This window comes from Anser brachyrhynchus (genome assembly GCF_964034855.1).
Source record: "Anser brachyrhynchus genome assembly, chromosome: 1".
Lineage (NCBI taxonomy): Eukaryota > Metazoa > Chordata > Aves > Anseriformes > Anatidae > Anser > Anser brachyrhynchus.
The window spans coordinates 195,051,173-195,077,447 of NC_137694.1; the positions used below are offsets into that span (position 1 = coordinate 195,051,173).

The 26,275-nt window shown below is 42.5% G+C and overlaps 1 protein-coding gene across 10 annotated transcripts in view; it reads right to left on the minus strand.

Moving 5' to 3' along the window:
* The window catches only part of ELMOD1 (ELMO domain containing 1), a 42,505-nt gene extending 16,990 nt beyond the window's left edge, over positions 1-25,515 (minus strand). For 2 of the 10 annotated variants that reach the window (XM_080557378.1, XM_080557369.1), the window contains exons 1-2: positions 22,753-22,960; positions 8,974-9,068 (exon numbers count right to left, since the gene is read on the minus strand). In XM_080557378.1, coding sequence (XP_080413504.1) covers positions 8,974-8,990 — 17 coding nt within the window. In that variant the 5' untranslated portion in view covers positions 8,991-9,068; positions 22,753-22,960. Of the gene's footprint in view, positions 1-2,434; positions 2,576-8,973; positions 9,069-9,852; positions 10,010-15,716; positions 15,818-22,090; positions 22,279-22,752; positions 22,961-23,132; positions 23,373-25,389 lie in introns of those variants that run through there. The other 8 variants (XM_080557370.1, XM_080557373.1, XM_080557371.1 and 5 more) reach the window with 7 other exon arrangements.
* Between the last annotated feature and the right edge of the window lie 760 nt (positions 25,516-26,275).

A 26,275-nucleotide genomic window follows, 5' to 3' on the forward strand; every position in this document is an offset into this window, starting at 1 on the left:
ACCCAAACAGAATGTACTTCCTCACCCTAAATTCTCATTGCATAATGGCAGCTTTAAAGCAAAAGCAGCAGTCACACTACAAACATTTATCCTAATAAATGTTAAAGGACCAGAGACTTCCTGAGGTTCCTCCTGGCCTGAATCATTCTGTCATCTTATGAAAGCCCAGAAAATAAACATCATGAGAAACAGTCTATTTTAAAAGTTTTTTGGGTTTTGTTTTTTAAAGCATTGCAGCTGTTACCTAAGCCCACACACCACGTGCTACCACAATTACATAACACACCCCAAAAACAGGTTTCATAGGCTACATCTCATTTGGAGAAAATTTCACTTTCTTGTTTCTATGATTATGAATGCCCAGCCCCTATACCGTGCCCTGCCACGATACCCAGCTACCCAGCCGGGAGCACAAGGACATGAGATGGAATACAAATAGCCCAGTGTCCTAGGGGTCAGAAGCATATCTCGGAAAAGGCAAATTGCAAAGACTTGACAATGGAAACATTGGAATCTGGGCACGGTTCTTGGCAAGCTGCTCTAGGTGGTCCCATGCCCTGCTCAAGGAGGGCAAGATGGCCTCCAGAGGTCCCTTTCGACCTCAACAACTCTGTGGTTATACTCCACGATTATATTCTAGGAAAACATCAATACAGCTTTAATAAGCTAGCTTGCTGTTGAATGGTCAGAAATAATTTGATCCATTACGTTGTCAGCTGTGCATGTGTAGTCATTAGTAGCCTATTATCTCTTCTACTTACTGTTGACACTTTCAAAGGAAAGTTAGTTGTTAAAAGCCTCCATATTACCCTTTTCAATTGAGTTTGTTGCTTATTCTGAAATACTAAATTCTAGATACTAAAATCAGTATAGCTTTTTTAAAGCTGAAAGAGCTCCACCGCTTCACAACGCATCCTGAAGGGTATGTTGCAAAAGGACATTCAAGAGAAGGAAGGTAAGTTAACTCATGTTAATGTCCACAAAGGAGTTTAATCTGCTTTATGTTCACTTTAGCTTAATCCCCTTTACAGGGATTAAGCTAAAGAAAAATAAAGCCATTTTATGCCTAAATGAAGGGCATCCACACAAGTATTTAACATGCTTTAAAAACATCCACTTTATCTTCACACTTTCAGTTAATTCACTTAACATTCCTGAATGCCTGTGTGTAGGCAACCCCCTTGTCTTTATGCAACATGAAGCCTCTGTTGTATATACAAAGTGAAACCTAAAGAATAAGGAATTAATTCCACATCAGAATCGAACTTTAGGCTAGCAAAAAAGTTTCAGTTGCTGACCTTGAAATATGTGGGTCCTCCCACCCCAAGATGGGCTGCTCACTGTCATGCGAATTTTGTACGTGCTTCACAGCAGATGATCAATTCAGTGTTAAAGAACAAAACCAGTTATCAGAAGCTAAGTCCATCAGCAGCCAAACAGAAGTATAAGCCCTTTAAAGAGCAAGTCTCATATAGAGTCAGCTAAAGCCTTCAATTGCAACATTTAATAGTGGCTTGAAAACAAACCCACAGGCTAACACTAGGCGTTTCAGTTTTTTCAGTAGATAATTGATGTCAACCATCACAGAGTTGACTAGCACCCTTTCCTCCCTGTCAAGAATCTGCACACAATGCACACACAGCCAGCCCTCAGCCTCCTCAGCACACCCCAGCTCTGTACTGAGGCTGAAGGTCCAGAGAAACGGATTCAAAAGGGTTAATGTCAGACCGAAAGGTGGAATGTAGTAAAACAAAGTTCTGGGCTTTCATCGCACATTTGTAGCAGAAATTACACTCTTTCTTTTTGGCCTGTTTTGCTTCCAAAGGTTAGATCTCAATTGGAGCACTTCATTACCCAGAAAGCTCATTTATATGGAAAAAAGAAGACTCACTTAACTTCATATAACAGCCCATCTGAAAAAATTTCTTTCTAATGAACAAGAGACCCACAGAAAAGGGCAACTCCTGTAAGAAAGTTCATGCCTACACTTAATCAGCTCTAGTGCTGAAACATCACAACTCATTTCACTACTCAAAACCTTCTTTTTTTTACCATGGTGTGTGATTCCCAGTAGAAAAAAGAAATAAGATGTTTTAGGTGTATTTGAATTAATCTTTGGGTTATATGTGCTGCTTTAAGGTTCAATGACAGATTAGCAAATCAAAGGAAAAACTCTACATGGGATGGGATGTTATCTTCCAGGGTTGCAAAATCACATTCACAACTGAAAGTTTGATTTGGCAGTGGTTTGCAGAAAGAGTAACTAAGTAAAAATGCACCAAATAAAGAACATCACTACAGCACACAAACACTACATTGATTTACTAAAGTGTACTTAGCCACTGTTACTAATAAAGCAGACAAACACTAGTTTTGACTAGTACGCTAGTTCTGACTAGTTAACTTATAAAAGAAAGTTTGCCTTTGAGGATACCTTCAATTTTCTACTACTCATCCATCTCAAGCTTACAACAGCTGAAATCTTCCGTTCGTAACACGAACAGCATAAAAAGTAACACAAGTTTGTTTTCAGTGGGTTGTTCTTTACAAAAAGGTGCTCTTGCTTGCAGAAATCCTGTAATAAAAGCACACTCATAAATAAAAAAAAGATAAGTTTTATTTTAGCTGCTAAGCACTTCAGCTCACTTCAGCAAAGCAGAGACACTGGCAGCTATAAACAAAATACAGCCTGCCATTACCAAGAGCCCTCATGGAAGCCTTGCAATGAGCCACGTGTCTGACTGCCACAGTGGCCTTAACTTGTTTGTTTTAGAGTCTGATTCCAAGCCTTCTCTCCACTGAATCTCAGTGTTTTTGGCTTTTTTCCCTGCTTGGCCTTGAAGGCTGTCTTGGCATAGAAAACACAGCGTGCTTCACTAGAAGTCTGCGTTTACAGTTTTTAACAGGGATTGCACAGTGATGCCTCAGTTCCTGAGGTGAGCTTCAAGAGCAGAAGTACTACAGAAAGGAAGGTGTTCCTAAGAACACCTCTTCCCAACCCTGATGCAAGCCCCTTCTCCTCCCATATTATATGCTACGGTAACGGTCTACAGATTGCGTTTATACACGCAAAGGATATTAGAAGAGTTCATATGAATATTCTCTCAGGTAAAACAAGAAAATTGTGCATAGCCAGATGCTAATGCACACAGGCCTAACCAACAGGCAATTCCCTTGCTGCAACCATGCTACTTCAATACTACAGAAAAATGTACTTATTTATTAGGGCTCCAAAACAATACAAAAATACATTTGAAAATGAGCATGTGTTTCCTTGCATGTCTAGAAGAGACTTACTAAATACTATCTGATATTTAAAGCCACTACCACAACAGTCTAAATTACAAGTATGCATAATGCAACATTCAGTATTCCACTGACATGACAGAAAGTCCAAGAGTTACTGCGCAGCATTCTTGGAACTGATGAAAACTGAAGGTACTTACTCCCTTCCTTCATTCCCTCTCTGGTAATTTTAGAATATCATTAATATCATAGCTAGTAACAAACAAATACCTTGAGTAAAATGAAAACTAGCACTGGCTACCTAGTTAAAACGATTGGACTTAAAGCTAGATAAATACTACAAAAAACAAACCAAAGAGCTAAAGATAAAAGTCACTACATTTACTTACACATCATTTTCTTCTCTCCTGTGTCCTGTTTTAGGTCATATGGATGGGAAAGACATTTCTGCAACTATTTTTCCAGAAGGACATACTCAGCTCAATGAAGAAAGTGTTGCACATCAGTATTTCCTTACTATTCTGATAATGTCTTGAGAAGTTGAGGACACAGAAGTTAGCCATGGATGGACAAGATGACCATATAGGTGAGTTAGCAAACGATACCACATTGTGAAGGTTTAACTAACTTGACCATCTTTAGCTTATTTGTGCAACTTAAGCTGTGTATACGAGCTCAACCAAGAAGTAACTACCAATATAATTTTTTCCATATACACGTGTGCTATTACCTCTGTTAAAAGAAGAGATTTTTATTCTGTGCTTTTTCAGACTTGACAACTGAAACCCATCTTAGCTCTCCATTTAGAGATGAAAGCAAGTCACCATGGCAACTTAAGAAAACATGAGTAGTTTTTAACAGCAGCTTTCCACTCTTCTCTTGCTTCCTACTGACTTGGGTTTTATTTCATCTGATGTGACTCCAGTCAAACAGAACTTATGCTTAAAGTCTGCTAGTGCTTACAGACTGTTTTGCAGTAGATCAAGAAAAGGTGTAAGGTTTCTAGGATTCATTGAAAAAACTGCCTGCTACAGCTGGTTCTCCAACTTGCTATTATTTCAGATTTTTCAGAGAAGTTACAAGCTAAGTGGAAGTGTCACTAAGAGACTCCTCAAAAACCTTTTACAAAAGAAGGCACCAAAGGATTAAACATCTCACTGAGAAACAGTTCTATTATTTCATAAACAATACTTCAAACTTCAGGAATAATTCAGAGGAGAACAAGCTGAGAAAGAAAAGCAGTCTAGAACAGCTGCTTTCATTTAGACACAGCCTTAGATTAGAGGTATAAATATCAGAGTCCTGTAGATTACTGGCCAATGTCACTCCCCTAAATCTGGAGTCATTCCAGTTACTGGACTGCCTGTTTCAAAGAAGTTTCTCTTTCCCCTGCAAAGCAACAGCTATTGAGAACAGGTAGATGAAGAGGCAGAGAAACTTCAGCTACACTAAAGATGAGTCTAAAAATGACACATAAAATATCTGGACGTCAAAGTAGCTACCACTACTAGCATAAGCATGTAAGCATGTCCCCTTTCTTAGCTATTCTGATGTGCAATACAGCCTGGGACAGGCAGAAGTGCACGAAGTAATTTGGACCAAGGAAGAATGCACAAGCAATTTATGACTTATTTTGAATTCTTGCATTTTAATTGTTCAAGTGCCTTAGGATTTAAGTTTATTAAAAGCAGTCTTATTACATGGCACCAAAGCACACATTTTTCTCACATCTTTTTAATTATGGCCTTATTCAATATCAGAATTTGATTATAAGATGCATTTCTAAGCTTCTTTTACACTGGCAATTTCACTTTCCAGCTAGAGCAGAGACAGTGACTGTCAGTGAAAATTAGTAACTTCAGGGTCAAGCCATTTTGCATTAAGACTACCTTAGAAAGGATACCTAAAAAACACACATGCACAAAAAAGAAAAACACCACCACCTGCATAACCAAAGACTCCATGCAAACAAAACCAAAAATCCTTCAAAACTAAACTACCTGATCCACACCTCAAGTAAATATATGTATCAAAATAGTAAAACATTATGCCATCGTTTTTTAAAAGGGATGTTGCATACTTGTCTATTGTTTTAAATATCAGTAGGAAAGGATTCATCAACTTCATGTAAAATACATTTTACCTATGTAAACAGCATGAAGCAAACTTCTTACTGCTTTCCTTTAAATAGGAGGATGTACAGGTGTAACTTGTACAAAACTAAGCAATTGCAACTGTGGAAGAGTGGTCAACATTGTTTTACATGTCCATTGCCTTTCATGTGAGGTTCCTAAAGCTCCATATATCTGTGGATCATACTCAGGAAAGTGATGTTTCCCCTCTGCTCAGCCCTGGTGGGACGCATCTGGAGTATTGTGTCCACAGCCATGTTTGCCAGTACAAGAGACATGGACTAGTCCAGAGAAGGACTGTGAAGGTTAAGGGACTGGGTCATCTGGCCTACAAGGAGAGGCTGAGAACTTGGGGGAATCTTATCTACGAGCATAAATACCTCATGGGGTAGTAAAGAAGATGGAGCCAGCCTCTTCTCAGTGGTGCCCAGTGACAGGACAAGAGGCAATGGGCACAGAGGGAAATGCAGGAATTACATTTAAACATAATATTGTTTATTTTGAATTGTAAGGTTCATCAAACAATGGAATAGGTTACTCAGAGGCTGTGGATTCTCCATCCTTAGAGGTACTCCAAACTTGACTGGATGCAACCCTGGGCAACCTGCTGTAAGTGACCGATTTGAGCACAGGAGTTGAACTTGACGATTTGTCTTCCAGCCTCACTAGCCACAGAACTATGCAACAGTTAAAGAACAAACAGAAAATCCTAAATAATAATAATAGTTTTGGGGAAAAAAAAAACAAAAAGGACCCCAACAATTCACTGACATTAAATACAAAACAGACTATGTAAAAAGAGAGACAGGAGATTTTAACTTAGTTATGAAAAGCACATCCATCATCTAACAGAGGAATAGTAGTCACAGCAAAATCAACACTGAAACTGCACTGATTCCTTACTTTCTATATTCACATCTGCACTGTTTTGCTTAAAAGACAAACTTCTGTAGCAGGAAGCCCTGATGCAACATATGCAGACTTGCCCTTTGGTAGCAGCAAAGACAGCGTGCCTCCTGTACAAACACCTAACTCAGAGGTGAGTGGCAAGCCTATCTGCTGATGAGACTGTAGAACTTCTCTTCCTAGAACCTGGATTTAAAAGCCACTGCTGAAAGTCCTCCTTGGGTCTCCAGGTGACTATCTACTGCCAGAAGCTGCTGCAAGTAAGCTACTGTCACGGTTCCGAGAGAGCAGTGCAGATTGTCTTCACTTTACAGATGAAAGCTCCTCTTTTCACCTGTTTACTGGCATTTTCTATGCTGCAGTCAACAAGATGACTTGCAGTTTGTGTGGACTTAAATGAACGCATCAGTTTTAAACACAGATAATCTATCCACACAGCGTGGTGTGGAATTGTGCAAGTATATCTGAGCTAATTCACATGCTGGAAGTTGCTGTGGCATCAACCCAGCTTTCTGCCCTTTCACTGTTCCTTTTCTGTTCTACCTTTAAAACAGAGGAAATGGCTCTATAGTAAGTTGAAAATAAAAGAAAGTTTCGTGCCACAGAATCTGAACTTACACAGCATTATTCTGTCAGAACATCTTACTCTTTCTTTCAGTCCCAGGTTACACGTAGTCCTTCAGAACTAACAGTGGGACAGTTTGTTTCACCTGCACAGCCTCTACTCCTCTAAGACTCAACTCCCCACAACTTTTGAAGCTCCTCTCTTGCTTATCATCCCTGATTTTTTACCCTGTCCTATTGTTTTAGCGTATCACATTGGTATCTAAACTTACAGGAACACCATCCAAGCAGGAAAATGGGTAAGATGGGAATTTCATGAAGTATAGATGGCATCAGCGTCATCTAGTCCAATTTCTGCTCCATGTTGTGCACCAAAGGAAAGCTCTTTGCTACAGAGCAGTCCTCACCAGCAGTACACTGCATTCAGCATGGCATTTGATCTTGACAATTTATGACAATTTTAAGCAAGTTCCTGGGCTGCTACTATTGGTAATGGACAGACACCAGGGTACACAATATATGTTACCTTTTTCATTTTCCGGCTGATTTCCAAGTTGGAAGGCTAAATACCTTGTCTTGCACACAAATTTGGATCTGCAGGGACTGCTGTAACTATCACAAACCTGCAACCACAACAATCATGTGCAACAGAGCTTACTGTTTCCAGTAAGCACTCTTCTTGGAGGATGACCATAGCTTATTCATAAAAGCTAAGGACAGTAAGAAATAAGTAAGAAATTTGAGAAATACTCATATCAGTCCTACATCAAAGAATTAATCTGAAATACAAGAATCTGGATTTTTGTTAAGTAAACAGAATAGAGGCTTCATATTTCATGGGTTTTCCTGTTTGAGGAGCTGTGTTCTACCACATGCTCCCCCTCACCTTCTCCACATTCAGAACACTGGACTTTATTATAGAAAATCCTATACTGTACCATTTAGATAAGTTGCTTTTCTCTACCATTGCTCTCAGCACCACCAAGACTTATCCTCAAAGCCTTTATGATTAATTTTAGAAATATCATGAGAGAAGTAGGACTTGGTTTCTTCAGGAGTACCACAGGAACCTAAATACCAAAAACAGCATGGGTTCTCCATGGGAGCTGCAGGGACCAATCCTCTCACCACCCTGATAAGGTCAGGAGGAAACACACTAATGATTAGCCTAATAGCTCATTAATTCTTAGCTGTTTTTTGTGAGTGTTAGCAAATAAATAATTACTTTACACTTTTCACCTGTGCATGTTCTGCTTACAGAGTCTTTTTGCAGCTGGCTCAAAGATTCCTGAAGAAACCAATCCAAGCACCCCACAGAAATGCCTGGAGCAAGGCTGGCATGGCAATAGTCATTACAGATGATCAGCCTAGAGGTAATGATGCTGATACCCATAGCATAAAATATTCTTTACTATAAACAGTCTAAAAAGAGAGAAAAATAGTGACAGATGCTCTATACAGAAGCATATGTTTCAGTCCTCTTGAAAAGGTTTCTCCCAAGCAGACAGAATATGATTGCTTTGGCTTATACACAAGTTAAGCTCTTGAAAAATATTAATTTATAGGAGTGCTCAATGCTCTCCGTTGACTACAGAACAAAGACGACACGAGCTTTCGCAGTGGAGGTTAGTGTTTGCAAGCAAGTCATACACAGTAGCAAGTACTCATTAGACATTCCTCCTAAAATGGAGCACAATCAGCTTCAAAAGTATTTGTATTTCTTCAGCAAGCATCTCCCCTTCTCTGCTTTTACAAGCAGCACTCCAAAAATCCAGATAGCCAAGAATGGGGAGAGGGAAAAAATCCTAACATTTTTCAAGCACCGTTCTGTGTCACTGTTTTTCCTGTTTTCCCCTGACACATTGAGCACTAGAGATCCACTACTGATACGGTGCAATCCAAACCCATATGACACTTCCCACATTCTTTGTTTCTATAAAGAACTGAAAAGGAAAAGCTTAAATTTAAACAGCTTTAGCGAAATCTAGGTGAACAGAAAGCAGTCTGGTATAAATTAGTTATCAGTTGTATGGAAAGTGTAAAGAGCTAAAACACTTGACTCACAGCAGCAGGGAAGTAATTATAATCATTTAACACTTCAAAAAAAACCATACAGAACAGTTACCTCAGGAAGTGTTTCATGATGGCGGTTTTGCTTGTGTTACAGGAGCCGTAATCAATTGATCACTGATAGCCTCTTCTTTGCAGGCGATACCAGTGCTGTAGAAATAAAATTGAGATGCATTTACTAACAGAGGAAAAGAAGTGGTACTTATGTTTTCTGCATTGCTCTTGAAACAACATCTTTCCCACATATTTCCATAGGCATTTAAGAAGTCTTATGTCAATAAAAATAAAAACCATAATTTAACGCTCTTCAGCCTGTGCACATATTTTGATCAGACTATCCATGTCTCTTTTCTGACAAGTCAAATATTTGAATAAGAGCACAAAGTAAGAACATTTAGATTTTTCTTCAAGCTTTTTCAAACACTTGTGTACGTCAAACACGCGAGGCTTACAGCAGCTTCCAAGTGGCAGTTTCAAGAGACACTCAGCTCTCCCAGCTGTTTGGAAGCCCTTTGCTCTCCAGAATTTGCAACAGCACTTGGAGACATTGGGTAAAAGTAGCTTGTAAGCGAAGAGTTACTGTTGGGTCCTGATTTAATTCATAGAATCATCTAGTTTGGAAAAGACCTTCAAGATCAAGTCCAGCCATCAACCTGACCTACTGAACCCTATAATTCAATATAAGGGATGTTAGGTGATCAGCTTCCCTGGTGTCAAGTTTTATGAAGAATTGATACATATGATATCTTAAAATAAATCTATTTGACCAGGCTGACCATCCATTCAGAGATCTGATGTCCTACAGTTAATTTTCGTTACGATTACAACTTTGTTCGAGTGGAGAAGAACAAGAAGAATTCAGGTCAAAAAATAAAAATGCCAAACAACTTCTAAGTGTAACCCTGCCCATGCCCCACAGCCTCTCCCCCATCACCTCTTTACTGTAGGTTTCCCAAATGGATCATTCATATATGAGCAATATTTAAGAGATTCAAACTTCTCAGATTACTGTTCTTCATATCCTGCAAGAGTCAACACAGCTTCCTTGTTTTCTGCCAGAAAACAGCATTGTTCCACACTGTTGGGACAGCTTAATCTAAGATTTAAAGGGAACAAGATAACACAAGTTCTGCACCAGTACAAACCACACACACAGGCTTGAAAGCTACACTGTTAAGAAATTATTTAAGAGCTCATTCTTCATTAGCACTGCATGCAGCCTGCTGAAGAGTACCAGAAGGCCTTCAAAATCTGGCCTCTTTTGTCATATAATGGGAAGCTGTAAGTCCAGAGAACCTCAAATTATTTTTTTTTCCCAAGATCCATCAGCACTGAGGAGATAAAAATATTTTCACCCTATCCTGTTCTTATTTTCTTTCCAATATGTAACTTGCAAGTTTTACATTATGCTGTTGCGTGTTGACAGGAACAGAAGCAGCATTTAAGTTGTGAAAAATACAGCTATCTTGTTGAATTACATCACATACCGTTTACTAAAAATATATAATCCCTGAACTGTAAAAGCTTCATTCATTTATATTGTTTTTGACTGGCTGAATCATGTTGCTGTCCCCTGAATACAGCTGTAATTGGTGCTGGCTGCAGTGACTCTTTCTTGCAAGGGCAGAGAGAGAGGCTAACATCAAACCCTGATTTGTTAATGAACACGGTAAGGCAGGCTCCTAATGCTTCCCTCTACAGCTTTTGATAGGCCTTTGATGACAGCAAGCACAGGCGGCATGGGAGACAGGCAAAAACTGGAGGGGATGTAACCTGCTCCCCTTCTCCAGTCTAATAACTTGCTGTTTAAAAGATAGTCTGTGAAAGACTCTCACAGCCGAGTCTCAGCTTTTTAGCATCAACTTGAACAAAGGCAGCTTCACCGTGATGTTTGACCCACGAGGGCAGCAGGGTAAGGAACACGCCAGAAGCACCAGGAGCTGTCAGATCAACCCCTCCTAAAAGGGTGCACTGGCCTCAGCCTCAGAGGTCAGCTCCTTCTTGATTCTGATCAAGGTCCTCGCTGGAAATACATCAGGAGTAAAAGAGCAGCAAAGGGAAGAGAAGTCACACTTGCCTGCACTCCAGGACTGTCTCATCAAAGCATGGCTTGGTAGGAGCTGCAAAGCAGCCTCTCTCCAAGTAGAATTATCAGCTAGAGCCAACTGTAAGTTAGTACAGTGATAGAAATCAATGCCAGATCAGAGGGCAGGAGTTTCCAGTCATTTTCAAACACGTAGGACTTGAGGTCAGCATTTCCCACTTCTGCATGCCTCCGTAAGTGATCCGATGGTAGAATCCAGCGAAGATTGTGTGTGTGTAGGAAATGTTTATGCTAAGAAAATTATTGCCACAACTCACAGCTGAGTAAGTTCAATTATTCATAAGCCTGTAGAGTCACAACACCTAGTTTCTACAAACGGCTTTTCCTCACAAAATGTAATAATTTAAGTTGGGAAGGAAAAAAAGAAACAAAACTCCAAACAAAATAAATGAGTACTCTAATTTACTTCCAAAGTTGTTACAGCATCTGAGTGAGCAAGAAAAGCAGCTATAGCTTTGGACTACGTTTATACCACTTTAGAGCAGTTTGTCCCAAAAGGAGAAGCATCTGTGGTCCGGGAGAGAGAACCGATTCTTATGCAATTTACCCTTAATTGCAAAGTTCACAACACTTGCAGGTTTGGGGAGACCCAAAGATCAGTTTCTCAAGACTCAAACTCCTGCAGAACTGCCCCTTTTTGCCAGGAAGAACCAGATTCACAGCTGAATGCAAAAAGCCAGCAGACCCCCAGTGGGGAGCAGCACATTGGTCACAGCAGCCACCCGTCGCTCCAGGAGCCTATGACGACACTTTCACATGGTGTCACTCAAACCATGAGCTTGCATTTGCTTTTCCCTCCCACAACACCCAAGTACCCCATTGACTGTAAATGAAGTGGTTTCAACCGGTTTATCTTAAACCACACAGGACTTTACTCTCCTAGAGCTAGCTGCAATTTTTCTTCACTGAGACGCAGTACCGTTACATAGAACAGCAAAACTGTTTCAAGTTCTTTATCAAAATATAAATTCCTTAAACAAGTATTAACTATTTGGACTCACGAGGCTGTTTATGGCCTTGTAAGTAGTAGAGCAAAACAAGCAACCATCTGAAAGGCTATCAGTTGCTGTAGGGTCAAAGAAGTCAAGAGAAAGACTTAGAAGTCACATCTTTCTCTGGAGCTGATGGCTTACTTTTTCTACCTCCAAGAAAGCTGCAGATGCAGTTGAGGAAAAGATGTCTTATTTAATGTAAATCACCATATTCACAGAGTAAAATATAATACAAGGTAGTTGTATTTATTTTGCAAGCTAATGACTCACCTGGCATACTGCAAACATTTTTAGAAGGCTTATATCCCAATTGTAAAGAAGGAATAGCTGTGCTGAGGAGACAAATCATCAGAACTATTAAGATGAGCAGGCTGAACACAGGACTTTGTTAATGTAGATGATTAGATTACAGTTCATCGAAACTTTCCTCCTCAAACAAAAAAAAGACGTGTTTGAAGTAGAAGGCAATAACTGTACAGTCACCTTAAATTCAGGAGAAAAAAAAGAGACCTTATTTTTAGGTTTAATTGTTGCAGTTTTAAAAGGAGGTTCTTCTAAATTGAATACCAGCAACCATCATGACATTGACTTCAGATGGTAACTTCTGTTTCCAGTAGCATTCCAGGTTGCCACCTTCTCCTCATTGACCTCAGAAGCCTACACATTTGTAAGGAGTAAGTCTTATATCACCAAAAGTGTTTTCCTGTTGTATATTTTTTGGAGATGGAAGAGTTAATGCTTCTCTATCCTGAACACCGACATGCAATAGGTTGAATTAGAAAGGGGACAAGTATCTATGTTACAAAGCATCCCAGGAGGTCCTAGGAATAGGGACAGCAAGCTGGTCAAGAGCCAGCAATACGCAAAGTAAGCAGCAGCCCAGGGTGCTGTTGGCTGGGCAGGAGAGAAGACAGAGGAGCTGGGCTTGTTTGGTCCGTAGTAGAGATGGCTTTGGGGGATGTAAAAGCAGCTCCCAGTGACTGCTATGAGGTCAGAGGAGACACAGACTGGCTCTTCGCAGCTGCACAGGGCAGGAGGGCGAGAGATAATGTGCATAAACTGAAAGAGGAGGTTCAGCCTGGATAGAAAGGCAGAACACACACAAGAACAATCAGGAAGAGGCACAGGCTGCCCAGGAAGGTTGTGCAGTCTCTATCCTTAGTGGTTTTCATGCCGGACAAAGCCCTGAGCAGCATGGGCTGACCTCACAGCTGAGCCTGCTGTGAGCACAAGGTTGGATCCTGACCTCTTGAGCTCCCTTCCAGCCTTTGATTTTCTGCTTCTCCCCAGTCATTCTTATGGAGAGATCTCAGATGTCATGAGCTATGTCTGTTGCATAGAGTACTTGGACAGAGTAACATCAGGGTGCCCAAGGTCTTGCTATTTTATTAGTTTAAGAGCTACCAACTTCTCACTAGCAATCATATATAATCAGCAGCACTTCCTAACTTGCATTGAAACCTGAAGGTGGAATAAAATTCACTTTAAAAAGTTATTTAGCAACCCAGTAAAAACATAGGATCTTTGACAGTCTCAACTGCAGTGTATTCGTTTATATGTCTTTAAACATTACAGTGCATACAGCACGTAGACCTCTACTACTTAGAAGACATCCTTGGAAACTGCTCTGTTGCTGAAATGGCTCGTGGGAACAGGTCACCTCAAACTTAAGTTTTATGGAGTTCAACTCTGTGTTGACTCAGAAGTGGCTTTGCCCTATGTTAACAGATGCAGCCGCTGGCAGGACCCACCTCAAAGACCAAGAGCTGATACCTGTTGTGTGAGTTCAGTTTCCCAGCTCAGTACAGAAGGGAGTTTTCATTTCCATGCACTCAAGACAAGGCTGTATTCAACTTCAAGTAGAAAGAAGCCTTGGAACAAAATGTCACACTTGATTGATGAAGCTAATGAGCAAGGCTTGACTTCAGTCACACTGTCACAGGTAATAAGATTTTCTCTCCTAATCTCCATCACACATTGACATTTTGTGTTTCTGTATTTCACTAGGAGAGTGAAGGAAAGGCTAGACATGAAGACAAACTTCACCGAATTTTAGTCCCGTCTAAAAGATTCTTTGACTATGAGCGCATACAACGCTTAACCAATACTAAGAAAGAGCCCTGAGTAAAAGCTTCAAATTACAGCAGGGTTGGGGAGGCAGGGGAGAACATGAAGTCTCCCACCAAACAGCAGATCTTTTAAAGTCTCTAGTTGCACAGTCTTGCCAACACTTCACATCAGTCCATTACTGCCTCTTTAAAGTGGTAAATAGCCTCAGAGATGTGTGACAGAAACAAGTAAGCTTCGAGAGGGTCTCACAGTACCTGTAAGTGTAACAGAGAGAGAGGGGACTGCCTCCAGAAATGAGCAAACTCATTTGCCAAACCTCATATTGCAAGTTACCTCTAACAGCATCCAGTTACGTCTACACACTGCGGTAGATCCTCAACGGGTAACAATTACCTGGCAACTACTAAGCAGGTATGCCGCTTTTTGCCACAGGTAACATCAAACCACAGCTCAACATCACAGAAGTCTCTCATCAATTCATTATTGATCTCTGCCATTGAAAACAAAAAGACTATTATTCCATACCCGACTATTTAAAGACAGAGTCCTAGAAACTCGGTAACAGAAGCACACAAACATACTTTTATTCTGTATTCAGAACTACGGCATTAATTACTTTTACTAATTTCTATTAGCTCTATTGTATTAATGTTCAATGATGTTGAGGAAAAATATATTAAGTTGCTCCAGGTCAGCAGTGAAGAATTCATTGGGCACATTCTATTTCTAATGTGAAATTAAAGTCAGAGAGGAAGCTTTCTGCATCCCAGATTACAGTAAACTTCCAGAAATGCAGCCAGATGCTCACATATTGTAGTTCATTTAAAGTGTCATCTCTGTCTTCAGTGTTTCCATCCTTAACAAGCTTTTTTTCCCCTTTAAGTATTTTATCCAGAAGAGGACTGAGTAGATAACATCAGCTAAAAAAAATAAGTCTCATGCTTGAAAATTGAAAACAGCCTTCAATCTATGGCAAAACATTTATTTTTGCTTCATGCATTATAAAAATGCATCATTTCTAGCCGTTTCTCATGAACTTTCATTTGACCCCTGACGAGTTCACCCAGGAGGACAGCAGCAGCATCTGGGTGGCTCAGGTCTGCCTACATGGCTTTCAGTGCAGTGTTTCTGGCCTACTTGCTCTGTTTCCATACATACTCTACAACAGCTTGTACCACGAGGAAGTCTGTTCTAAATAAAACATCACACTTTGTAGCAACATTCCTTCAAGCTTAGAATAAATCCTACAAGACTAGATGCATAAAATCAAGAAGAGGCAGCCTGGTTAGCTCCCAGACTCATTAGTGCAGAAGCTCCATGAAAGAAAGAAAAGCAAAAACACCACCCAAAATACCCCAACATGTACAAAGTGACTACTTTCAGTGAGTAAGTGACACCCTTTTGCATTCCCTTCATGGTTTCCACCTCACTGCCCAGATTACCAGGGGATATAGGTAAAGGGGAAAGACGAAGTATGGACTTGCTACCAAAATTAAGTCCAGGTTTGCTTTAGAGCCCCACCAATTCCCAATACACAGTACCTTATGTGGAAGAAACATCCTATCAATTGGTCACAGACAGATCCGCAACACCAAAAGAATTGCACCAGAGATGCCTACTGTTTTCTCCTACCTTTACAACATCCGTTATATCTACTTGGACTAGGTAGAATAAATCCTGCCATCATCCAGCCAATACAACCTCACAGCAAGCATCAGCCTGAAAGCATGTAGGACCATGGACTTTCACATTTATTTAGTTAGCTGGCAAAGAGACAAAACAAGGACAGCAGAGGTGTCAGGGCAAAGGCCAGACAACGCTTTCAGGCTATAGGAACACAAAACAATTTATTTACCCTGGAACTTGGTGAGGGTCAGACAAGTCATACTGATCTAACAGAAAATTGTTTTAAGTGGTACCCAGTTCTCCTGTCACTGCCTTCAGATTACTTTGACATGCCAACGACAACTTTTCCATGGAGCTGTCCAAGGCAGACATGCAAGAGTAAAGCATGTAAGAGTTTATGCATGTCCTCCTATGATTTTATAGGCCCACTGTTCCCTAAAACAGGGCTCAAGAATAACCACTTCCCCTTAAACAAGTCAGTAGATAATGCCTTAAAGTACCATATTTGCGAAGCAGTGAGCACCCTATGGCAAGGGTTATGCTCCAACTTTTAGCTGCCCGAGGTCATGCAATCTGCAGATGGACCACAATAAATGAGCAGCATACTTAATCTGTAGTCAAGATGACTAAAAAACCCACTGCATTTTTTTCTCCTCCAAATTTCATAGCCTACTATTTTATCTCCTGGGTGCCGCTCAGTGAGATGTTCTGCATCCCAGGGGGTAGGAAACCAGGACAGTTCCAAGTACACGACCTTGCTAGAAGCTCTGGGTCTTCTGAGCTGCAAGCATGTGAGTTTTTGCAAGGTAGATTGCTCTGGTTTTTACTAATGTCTGGGGTGATGAGAAGTGGAATAAAGAATCTATTTGCCCACAGAAACCAGAAAGTTTTGTTAAGTTGCTGCTCTAAATACTGCAAACTCCATGCTTTGGCTGCAGCCAAAAGCCCTTCTTTAGGGAAGGGAAACAATAAACCACAGCAACCCTTCCCGGGGAGGGAAACACAAAAAACAAAAGCCAAACAGTAACAAGGTCAAAACTCACTTTAGGGGCACCTTCCCAAGTCTATCATTCAGACAGGCCTACATACCAGCAGTTACCAGTCGACACTTCAGCTTGCAAGATTCACAACCCTTGTTAATGGAAACTAAAATTTGGTAATATACTTCTGAACACTAGAACCAACTGTATTTAGACTCATTTCACCCTCTGGAGCTTAAGCTAAACCCAGGCAGCATCAAAATCAAACTCCACTTCTGTCAGAGGTGGAAAAAAGCTCGGATGGAGTTCGGTGACAAGTACATTCACAGCAAGGAGGGAAACAGTGGCAAAGACAACCCACTAACGTTACTAAGAAAAAAGTGAAGAAAATCTGCAAGAGGTGAAGACAAAAAGAATAGTTTGAAGGCTAATAGTTATACCTGCTGGTAAGCAAGATGGATGAAACACTGTCATACAGGGCTCAAAAAGTATTCTTCTGTGATAGTTGTGGAAGATGTCCTTCCTCAAGAAGTAGGAAGATGGTCAGCAGCAAGGAGAGAGTGAGATTCCATGGGGCCCTCCTTCCTCTGCCTCCTCCTCCTCTGTTCTGACAGGTTTTGCTTTATTTTAGGTGCTTACTCTCAGGTAGAAAAGGATCCTGGTAAAGATTAGATGGCAGAAGAATGAAAAATGGGGAGAAGACAGCGTGGGAAGAAGAAAAAGAAGAAACATGAAGACCATTGGAAACTGGTCCTGAAACACTATTACCAAGGGGGAAGAACAAAGCAAAGCCAGGAAGAACGCAAACTAGGACAGGATGATTGACACCAGTGCCATAATGCACTCGTTCTTAACACAATCCGACACCAAGAGCCTTCTTCCTTCAACATCTCTTTCTATTTAGAATAATAGCAGGGCGCAAACATTTTATAGTTCTACCCTTTACTACAAAAGCAAAGCAACAGTTAAAAATACTTTTTAAAGAAAAAAAATAAAACAAATTTCCAAAACATTTGCAGCAGACACGCAATAATAATTCTGTACTGTGAACTGGAAACATACCTGAGATGGTAGCCCATATGATATAGCACAATGCGCATATCCAAATTTCCTCCGGGTTTTTGACAACTGAGTGATGACCACAATTTCATTTCTCATGCTTCAAAGCTACTCCCAAATTGCCTGGTTTGTATATGTTGTTAACTGGACATGCATGAGAACAAGACAACTCCCTGCTCATTTTGTGCCACTCAACTTGCCCCTCAGAATCTTAAACTATCCCTGCAATATGATAAATGAGAGGGAGGGGAAAGAAGAGTCACTAGGTAAAACAGTCTATAGTATCAAAATTTTCTGTTGAAACGTTTTCTCTCCCAAAGGGAAACTTAAATCTAGTAGTTCTCAGGCATCTTATTTGCATATAGGAGCCTAAAGACTACAAAGATCAATGCTGTGTAAGGGCACCAATCCCTGACTCAAGACACTCATACTGTAGGTGGTTGGGACAAGCAAGGTTCAAAGAAGAACATGACTACCTCATATCCTTGCAGACTTCATAGTGGTCCCCCTCCAAATAGCTTGGGTAGACTGTATGGCCTCTTCTTAATTTGCACCCAGGGCGTGCGCCTCACTCCTCTCCCTTCCTTTGCTCCTCTCCCTTCCGCAAATGGTACAGCAAGAACTCCTCTTTTCCTCCTTCAGTCCATCTGTTCTCCTCAGGCTGCCTTAACACTGACAGCGTGAAGGCCTAGCAAGCCCAAATTTAGCAAACCCCACATCGATCTTCATGTTTCACAGAGGCACAACCTGTTTGATGGCACGCATCCAAGCCAATGTTGATATGGATGTGGCTTTGTGAAGGCAAAGTGGGAAAGGGAATAAAAGACTTGCTCTTATAACTGCCTGCCAGAGCTGTGAAAAAGGACTACAATTTCCATGACCACAGGATTTCATTGTAGTAAGGTGCCTATTCCTGTCACCTACCTGTCCACCAGATTGTGCAACTATCATCAGTACAGCAAACAAATTATTGCTACACCATGGACAAGTCTCAATACCTGAAGCATTCTGGAAAAAAAAATGTATTTTTGATATGTATATAATACTTCTAAAATATCAGTGGCAAAACCTCTGTTAGTAATCAGTACAATCTGGAAATGGCCACAGGAGCCCATGCTCAATACGCTGGTCCCATTAGCATCACAGTTTTGGGGCCCTAGGAAACTTACCAGTTCACTTTTGGCAGACTCAGACACAGGCACACAGTGTGGCAGATGGAATACACCAAGGAATAACACCTCTGCTTGTGAAATTGATACCCAGTTGTACACAGACTGTTTCTGTAAAGAATGCTTATTTAGGACTTTCTTCCTTATGCACCTTCAGAAGATATCAGTTAACTGTGAGTGGATTAGCAGCATGGCACAAAGAGGTGTGGAGACAGGTTCTTGTATGACTGATTTTCTTGGGTTTGGTCCTACCACAGTCTCTCTGCCTCAGCATCCTTCTCCAGGAAGCAAGATACATACTTACCACACAAGCTACAGCTATATCATACTAACAGAAGGGGCTCTGCCAAGGAAAAAATCGGTGCCAAGCATTTGAAACTGAAACTACATAGCAAGGAAGGCGGGGGAAGAAGGTGTTTGTTTTTAAAAAAAAAAAAAGCACCTGATGCAGATGCTGGACAAGCTCCAGCTCGGTCCCTGGGACTGGATGCCCAGTGGCAGGCAGGATGCAGTAGGAATACTCCCAAACACGTTTTTTCATTTATTTTCAGCTGCTCCTAGGCTAGTCTACAATGTGAGCTGAAGAACAAAAAGCAGGGACAACTGGGACATTTGCTTAAAAAAAACCCTGTGAGCTAAAACATTAGCATACACATGCCTATTAAGACTGAAAATGCCCGTGAAGTAATTCTGGGTGCAGTGACATCAGAGGGGGGACGCTCACAGGTGCGCAGCTTCCCATGGCCACAGTGCTCACAACTGTACCTCCCAGATCTGCTTTCACAAGTCACAACTGCACCTGCTCAATCTGTAGATTATTTGCAATTCCAGTCTCTTCACCTCCTGTATTTCTCCCACTCTCCAGGCTCCCCTGCACATCTGTGACCGCAGCTGGCCAAAACATAATGGGACACTCAGTCCAGGGATCTGCAGACAGATTAGTACATGAAAACACCAAGCTCAGCCACTTGGTTACAGGCAGGTACTAGCTTCCAGCACTTATCCTGGATATATCTTCTTGAAGGGTCTCTCAGCCAAAACAGAAAGCTGAGAAGTGCTTGCTCACATCTTGTTGGAAGCAGGGGACAGAGCACTCCAGGATGAACTGCCAGAAGCGTTTTAAGCTTACAAAGCTGGTGTGGGGCTCTTAATTGGTTTTGTGCTGAAGTGGATGAGAACTGCTCACTCAATTACAGCTGAGAGGTACTTTCAGGAAACCAACATACTTTGTGGAGTCTCAGTAATTGAACAGGGATGCTCCTGGAGCAGGACTCCTGGTTTCGTTTCATCGGGAGAGTTCAGTTCCCTCCTAGTGAGACTGCTCTGAGACCTGAACCAGCTCGTGGCAACTGGAGAAGGTCTCCAGAGGATGCAACAAACACTCGAGCTGGCTGTAAGCCAGCTTGCTGGTGTTAACATACCTACAATTTGTTTCAAGGCAAGCAGGTTAGTTTACCGCTCAGATGCTTGACTTCACTGGGAGAAGGAACGCTCGCACAGTCCCACACGCAGTCAAGATGTGACTCAGGAAGCTGCTCCTGCAGCCCCTGCCGTCATGCTTCTCTTTCCACAGCCTGGCAGGAACAAGCAGCTTTTCCAGCTCGAGCTCAGGCGCTACCACGCGTCTCCCAGCTCAGACTTGGCACATGGCGCGGTGCAGCACAACTCAGCACTCGAGCTCATGGTACATGGATGTTAAGCCTGAACCACAGCCTCGGTGCTGCGCTGCTGTGACCAGTCCCTGCATCTGTTCACATTAGTTTCATTTTTCATTCTGTTTTTCCTCAATTTATCCCCCTTTCCTGATTGGATTTTCATAGTCCAGCTTCCTTTCAGATATTCCAGCAAACTGAACTCTCTTTAAAGGGCTGAGTCCTCTTCTTGCTGCCTCCTTCCCAAAGCCTGAATTCTAGAAAAGTAACATATTTCATGCAGTCTTTTGGCCTACATCACAGAGCAGAAGATTTCAAAGGAATGTCAAGTAAAACAAGCCTTCCAATCAAGAGAGACAAGCAGATGTTCATTAAAAAAAAAAAAGCTTCATGAGCCAGAGGACATTAAATCCAACAAGATTTGATCTCCAGGCAACCCCAGCTTGTTCTCCTTGCAATTTTCTGCTAACACTTCAAATGACCCCCTGGGAAAAATAAAGCAGGCCTGGCTCTGTTTACCCCTCATGCCCTGTCTGCACAACTAAACAGAATTTTTGCTAACATTGGTTACAGCTGATCACGGCTTAACTGTAAGTACAAATTCTCCGGACAGCATTAAAATACAAGAAGCTTTAAATACAAGCAGCAGCTTGGAGCTACACAAACATACATCAGCATTTGTGCAACAGCATTTCCTCTGCTTCCATCCCTGTAAAGCTACACTCCTGCAAGCAATAGCAAGAGTCCTTTGTGCAGGGGAGAAGACATAAAATAATGCAACACAGCCCTGAAGTTTTCCAGCATAAGTACAGCTTAGCTCAAGGGACTGTAATTCCAGGGCAAGAGCGACAGAAAGATCTGCGATCAGAGAAGAAATTATTGGGTTCACAAGAGTCTGTGCAGTCAATGCGATGCTGTCCCATAGCTAATAAAACCCTGCCTCAAGAGCTGAGCAGGCAAAGGATTTGTGGGCACTTGAGTTATACGCTTAGCCCTAGCAGGTTTTCATAGCAGAACGTGATTTACTGTGCATCGGTGAACCAGCAGGAGAGTTAACAAGTGTGTTGTTTGCTCATTTCCCATTGTTTAGTGCTTTCCTGGAAGTATTTTCTGCTGGCTTTCTGTAAACAGGGATACACACAGTATCTGATGCTGTCACATGATTTCACTCCTGAAAAGTCATAGGCTTCCTGTCGCTGAGCATCTATTAGGCTCGCTGATAATCTATTGTTGCAGGAATGTGGTTTGCATTCGTTTCAGCTCAAAGACTGCTGGAAATATGCAAGTTATGAGCACCGAACAAGTCAGAAGATATTTCTAGATGTAACTCCACCTGTTCTGTTTAGAAATGCAATGGTATACATATATATATATATAAGCATGCTCTCCTAAATACCAATAAGTCTCTCTTGAATTTGCATCCTGCTAAAAACGCCAAATAGACTTAAGTATAAATACATACTAAATTACTGCACATGAGTCTTTAGCTGTTCTCATCTATGGAGAGGAGATGTTCTTACCACAGGCACACTCAGCTGTCTCAGCTGTTACAGGCTCCAGCGGCACAAAATAATGTTCTTTAACAACACCTAACTAGGTGTTTGGGAGGGCAGGCAAACAGGGAGCAGGCTGCAGCGCCGGGGATGATGCGGGATTTAGGGAAGAGATGCCATTTCTTCTCTTTTACTTCATTTCGGGATAAATTAGGCTTGCTGTGGGCGAGGACAGGGGAGATGAATGAAGCCCTGGGTTTACTAAAGCATGCAAGCCACGGCAGAATTTTCTTTCCAACAGTTGCTAAAATGGCTCCTTTGTTCCAAACGCCTTTGTCGCGGAGCCGGCTCGCTGCGGTGCCCACCGGACCGGCACCGGGGCCACCTGGGCGCCCCCCGGCCGCCCCCTTTGGGCTCCTCGGGGGCGAGCAAAGCAGCGCGGGGAGGGCAGGCACGGCGCGGGGGGCGGCGAGCATCAGCCCTGGAGTTACTCGGGAGCCAGTGCAACTTCAGCCCGCGAGAGCCAGCGGAAAAAAAAAAAAAAAAACCAAACCCACCCGGGCCAGGTGCCCCCGCCGGGGCAGCCGAAGCCCCCCCCCCGGTGCTCCCCCGCCGAGGGGGGTCCCGCTTTCGGAGGGGCCGTGGGGTAAGGGGCATGGGGAGCAGCCCCCGGTGCCGAGCCAACTCACCGCTCCGCTCCGTTACAGCCCCATGGCGCAGCGCAGCCGCCGGCCCGGGCCCCGCTCCGCTCCTGCGGCGCCCGGCGAAGGTGAGGAGGAGGAGGAGGAGGAGGAGGAGGAGGAGGAGGAGGAGGAGGAGGAGGAAGGCGGTGCCGCCTACCGGAGGGCGAGGAGCAGCGCCCAGCCGCAGCCTGCGGGAGGAGCGGGCCGGACCCGCCCCGCGGGGAGGGGACGGGGGGCGAGGGGCTGGGGGGCTCCGTCCCCTCAAGGGCAGAGCCCCTCGCCCTCCGGGCACGCTGTGCAAATAGGGTCGTTTATGAGGGGCATCTAAACAGCCTGGCCCGGAATTAATTAATTAATTACCCGGGCAGTCCGTCCCGAGGAAATACTTGTGTCTGTCCGTCTGTCTCTGGGGGTCACGGGCGTGCTGACGGGGCTCTCCCCTCCCAGAGGGAGGCCGGCGGTGCCTGAGGTAGCCCCAGGAGCGCTTCAGGTTGCCCCGTGCTGTAACTGCTGCCAGTGGCAGGAGGGACGAGTAGTCTGGTAGCCCACTGGCAGCTTTCTTTGAAGCCGTGAGCAGGCTGTCAGGCCACATTCGCATCCCTGCCTGGTCCCATAGTGTCTTAGTTTTCGGATATCCTTTGAAATAGAGGTTAATTAGCATTTGCAAAGTGTTTTCCGTGCCTAACCTGAAAATAGCACTCTGCGTGCCTGTTAAAGGGACATAGTTTCATTTCTTCCAAGTCTCCTTTTCCAGTCACTTCAATCCCACTGTCATAGAATACACGGCTGGAAGGGACCTTAAAGATCACCCAACTCCAGCTAATTATCAACTGTTACAAGAGGTATGGTGAAGACACTAAGGTCACTAAGTCACACATTTAAGGATGGCTAGGAAATGCTGTCCATGTCTCCCAACTGAAGGCAAAACAACCTGCTTCTTAACCCTCCTCTGCTGGAGATATGTTCTCTTCCATGTCTTGACACCGACGTGCCTGATGCCCCTGGCTGGCAGCTGCAGAGCTGGTGGGAAGGCAGGGACAGGCCTCAGCAGCCTCCATTTAGCTGTGCTGTCCATTAGCCAAGGCCCAGCGGTCCGAGGAACCCCACTAAGTGATGGGTATCAAGCTGAAGCCTTCCTGCCTCATCTCTCATTTGGGTCATGTCTTGCACATCCAAGGAAGGTTTCAAGCCTATTTCCATGTGTGAACGCAAACAGAAAACTAATTCCTTTTCCCCTCTCCTGCATTACAGTGGTGTTCCTATTAACTATATCCCAATTAACATTATGCCAATACAGACCCTTGTTTTCAGTTTCTGAGCCTGTCGGCAACTGTTCTAGCACTAGACAGCAGAAGTTACTTTCAGGGGCTTCAGTAGCAGAGTTCAAAGATGCTTCCCAAAATAGGTTTACAAACTGAGCTTTGAGAGACAATTCACTCGAAATTCTGCAAGATGCATCATGAGCATTGAAAGACATATTCACAGCACAGAAGTAGCCTCCTTTCCCAGACGCCATACTCTTGTCCACAAACATGGAGGCATTTAAAACATAAGCTGGAAAGGATCAATGACTGTAGCCCCTTCCTCTTACAGCAAACTTAAGGGATTAAATCACTGGGCATGGAGTTTCCAGAGGGCCTCCTGCCCATTCCCAGGTCATAGCACCTGGTGTATGGTAGTCATACAATACCATTTAGGACTGGATGGGATTACTGAAAAGCCCCTGTTATCCAGCTGTAGTTTGATGTACCCATTCACTCAGCATTTTAGGATGGAAGTTACCTGTGCTTACACCTCTTCTGTTGAGCATCACTGTTCTCATGGAAAGTTAAAGCTAAGCAACATTTTAAAGCTGTCAGGGGCACAGATTAAAAAACTCCTAGCTCTTTTGATTATAAAGAGAGAACTTCCTACTATGCTGTACTTTCCATCTAAGAGCATAATTATATTTATGTCAAATGACAGAAACTATGCATTACAGCAGAAATACTTTCCTCTACTACTTCTAAATACAGGCTGTACGTTAGGAAAAAGGGATAGAGGACTCCACTAGTTGAGCAATGTCACACTTTCTCAGCAATAGCTCATGCAGCCTGCTGTATGCAATAAAAATAAAAAGAAAACAGCAAGGTCACCTGCATGATTAATTTAGTATTGCAAAGAAGGTGACAGAAGTGGTCAAAAAAAAAAAAAAATATAACAACCTAGCTCACATATTGGTGAAAAAATCAAAAGCGCAAGTCCCTCATTATTTTGTTTGGAAGCTCTTGTTGTTGTTGTACCATTCACTGATAAGGACAAGATTGATAAAGAGCAGGCATGCCATGCCCTTGTGAAGAACCTGCTGTGTTTTGACACCACATAGTGCTTTTCCCAGAAGTGCCACCCAAGCATTATTAAATGCACCATAAGGAGCTACTCTTCAGCTAATGCTTTCATAGTATTATTTCATTTTGACAAATAAGATTTTTCATGTTTTAGTAATACAGACAGTGGCTAAACGCCTTAGCTGTATTCATATTCTTTTACTTAAAACAGATAGAAGAATATATTTTACCTAATGCTAGAATAGATATAAAAATAGTAAAGAAAGATAAGAAAGGAATAAAAAGAACCTCCTATTTACATAAAGGACCTTCTTACCTCAGTTTTAGAAGCCAATAACCCAGATTATCATTCTGTTTAGATTTTGTTCAGGATGAAACATGCAACTCTCAGCATAAGTTAAGACCTTCTCAGGCTGCTTTTAATCCCCCTCAGCTGCCCTGGCCTGCAGCGGACCCTTTCGTCAGCTGGGAGGTGTTGGGGTGTGATGAGCCACACCTTCATCTTCAGTCGTGTTGCTAGCACTATTCCTGTGACCTGTGGATCAGCTGAAAGTTTGCATTTTTTATTTCTTAGTGCTTGATCTTCTGGCTCTACTGAGACGGGTGTGATTTAAGAGTCTATAATATATTAGGCAATTGGTGACAGTGCTGTGCATTTAAAAGAAAATTGCTGTAATGGAAGCATACTGCTAAGTATAATGATACTCATGATATCAAAGGAACAATAGTGGATTAAGTACTGCAGGACCAACTGCTGTGTTTTTTATTACTTTGAGCTGATCAAACTTTTTTGCTTGTGGGAAAAAGCTCTGTATTAAAAAGGCTATGGTACTCTTGCCTACTGGAAGACAAGAAGGCTGATTTCAGTTAAAATGACTATTTGCTCTCCCTCTGTATGAAAATACATCACACCTCTTGTCATTTGGAACCCCGTGCTTTGTATGAAACTGCTGAATGTGGGCTTTAGAGCCCCATGAGAAATGACCGAACGCTGGTCTGTGGTGAACTGGAGGCTTTCCAAAGTCACAAACAGATGACAAAGGAATGCTGTAATTAGCAAGTCTGATGCTAACGCTTTTGTCAAGATGTTGAGGGAAGAATCAAGCTCAGATTACCCAGGGTGTAGGATGGCATCAAGCAAACACACAGCTGTGTCTTCTGGGAGGTGTCATATGGTCCAGGTGAACAGGACACTCATGTCA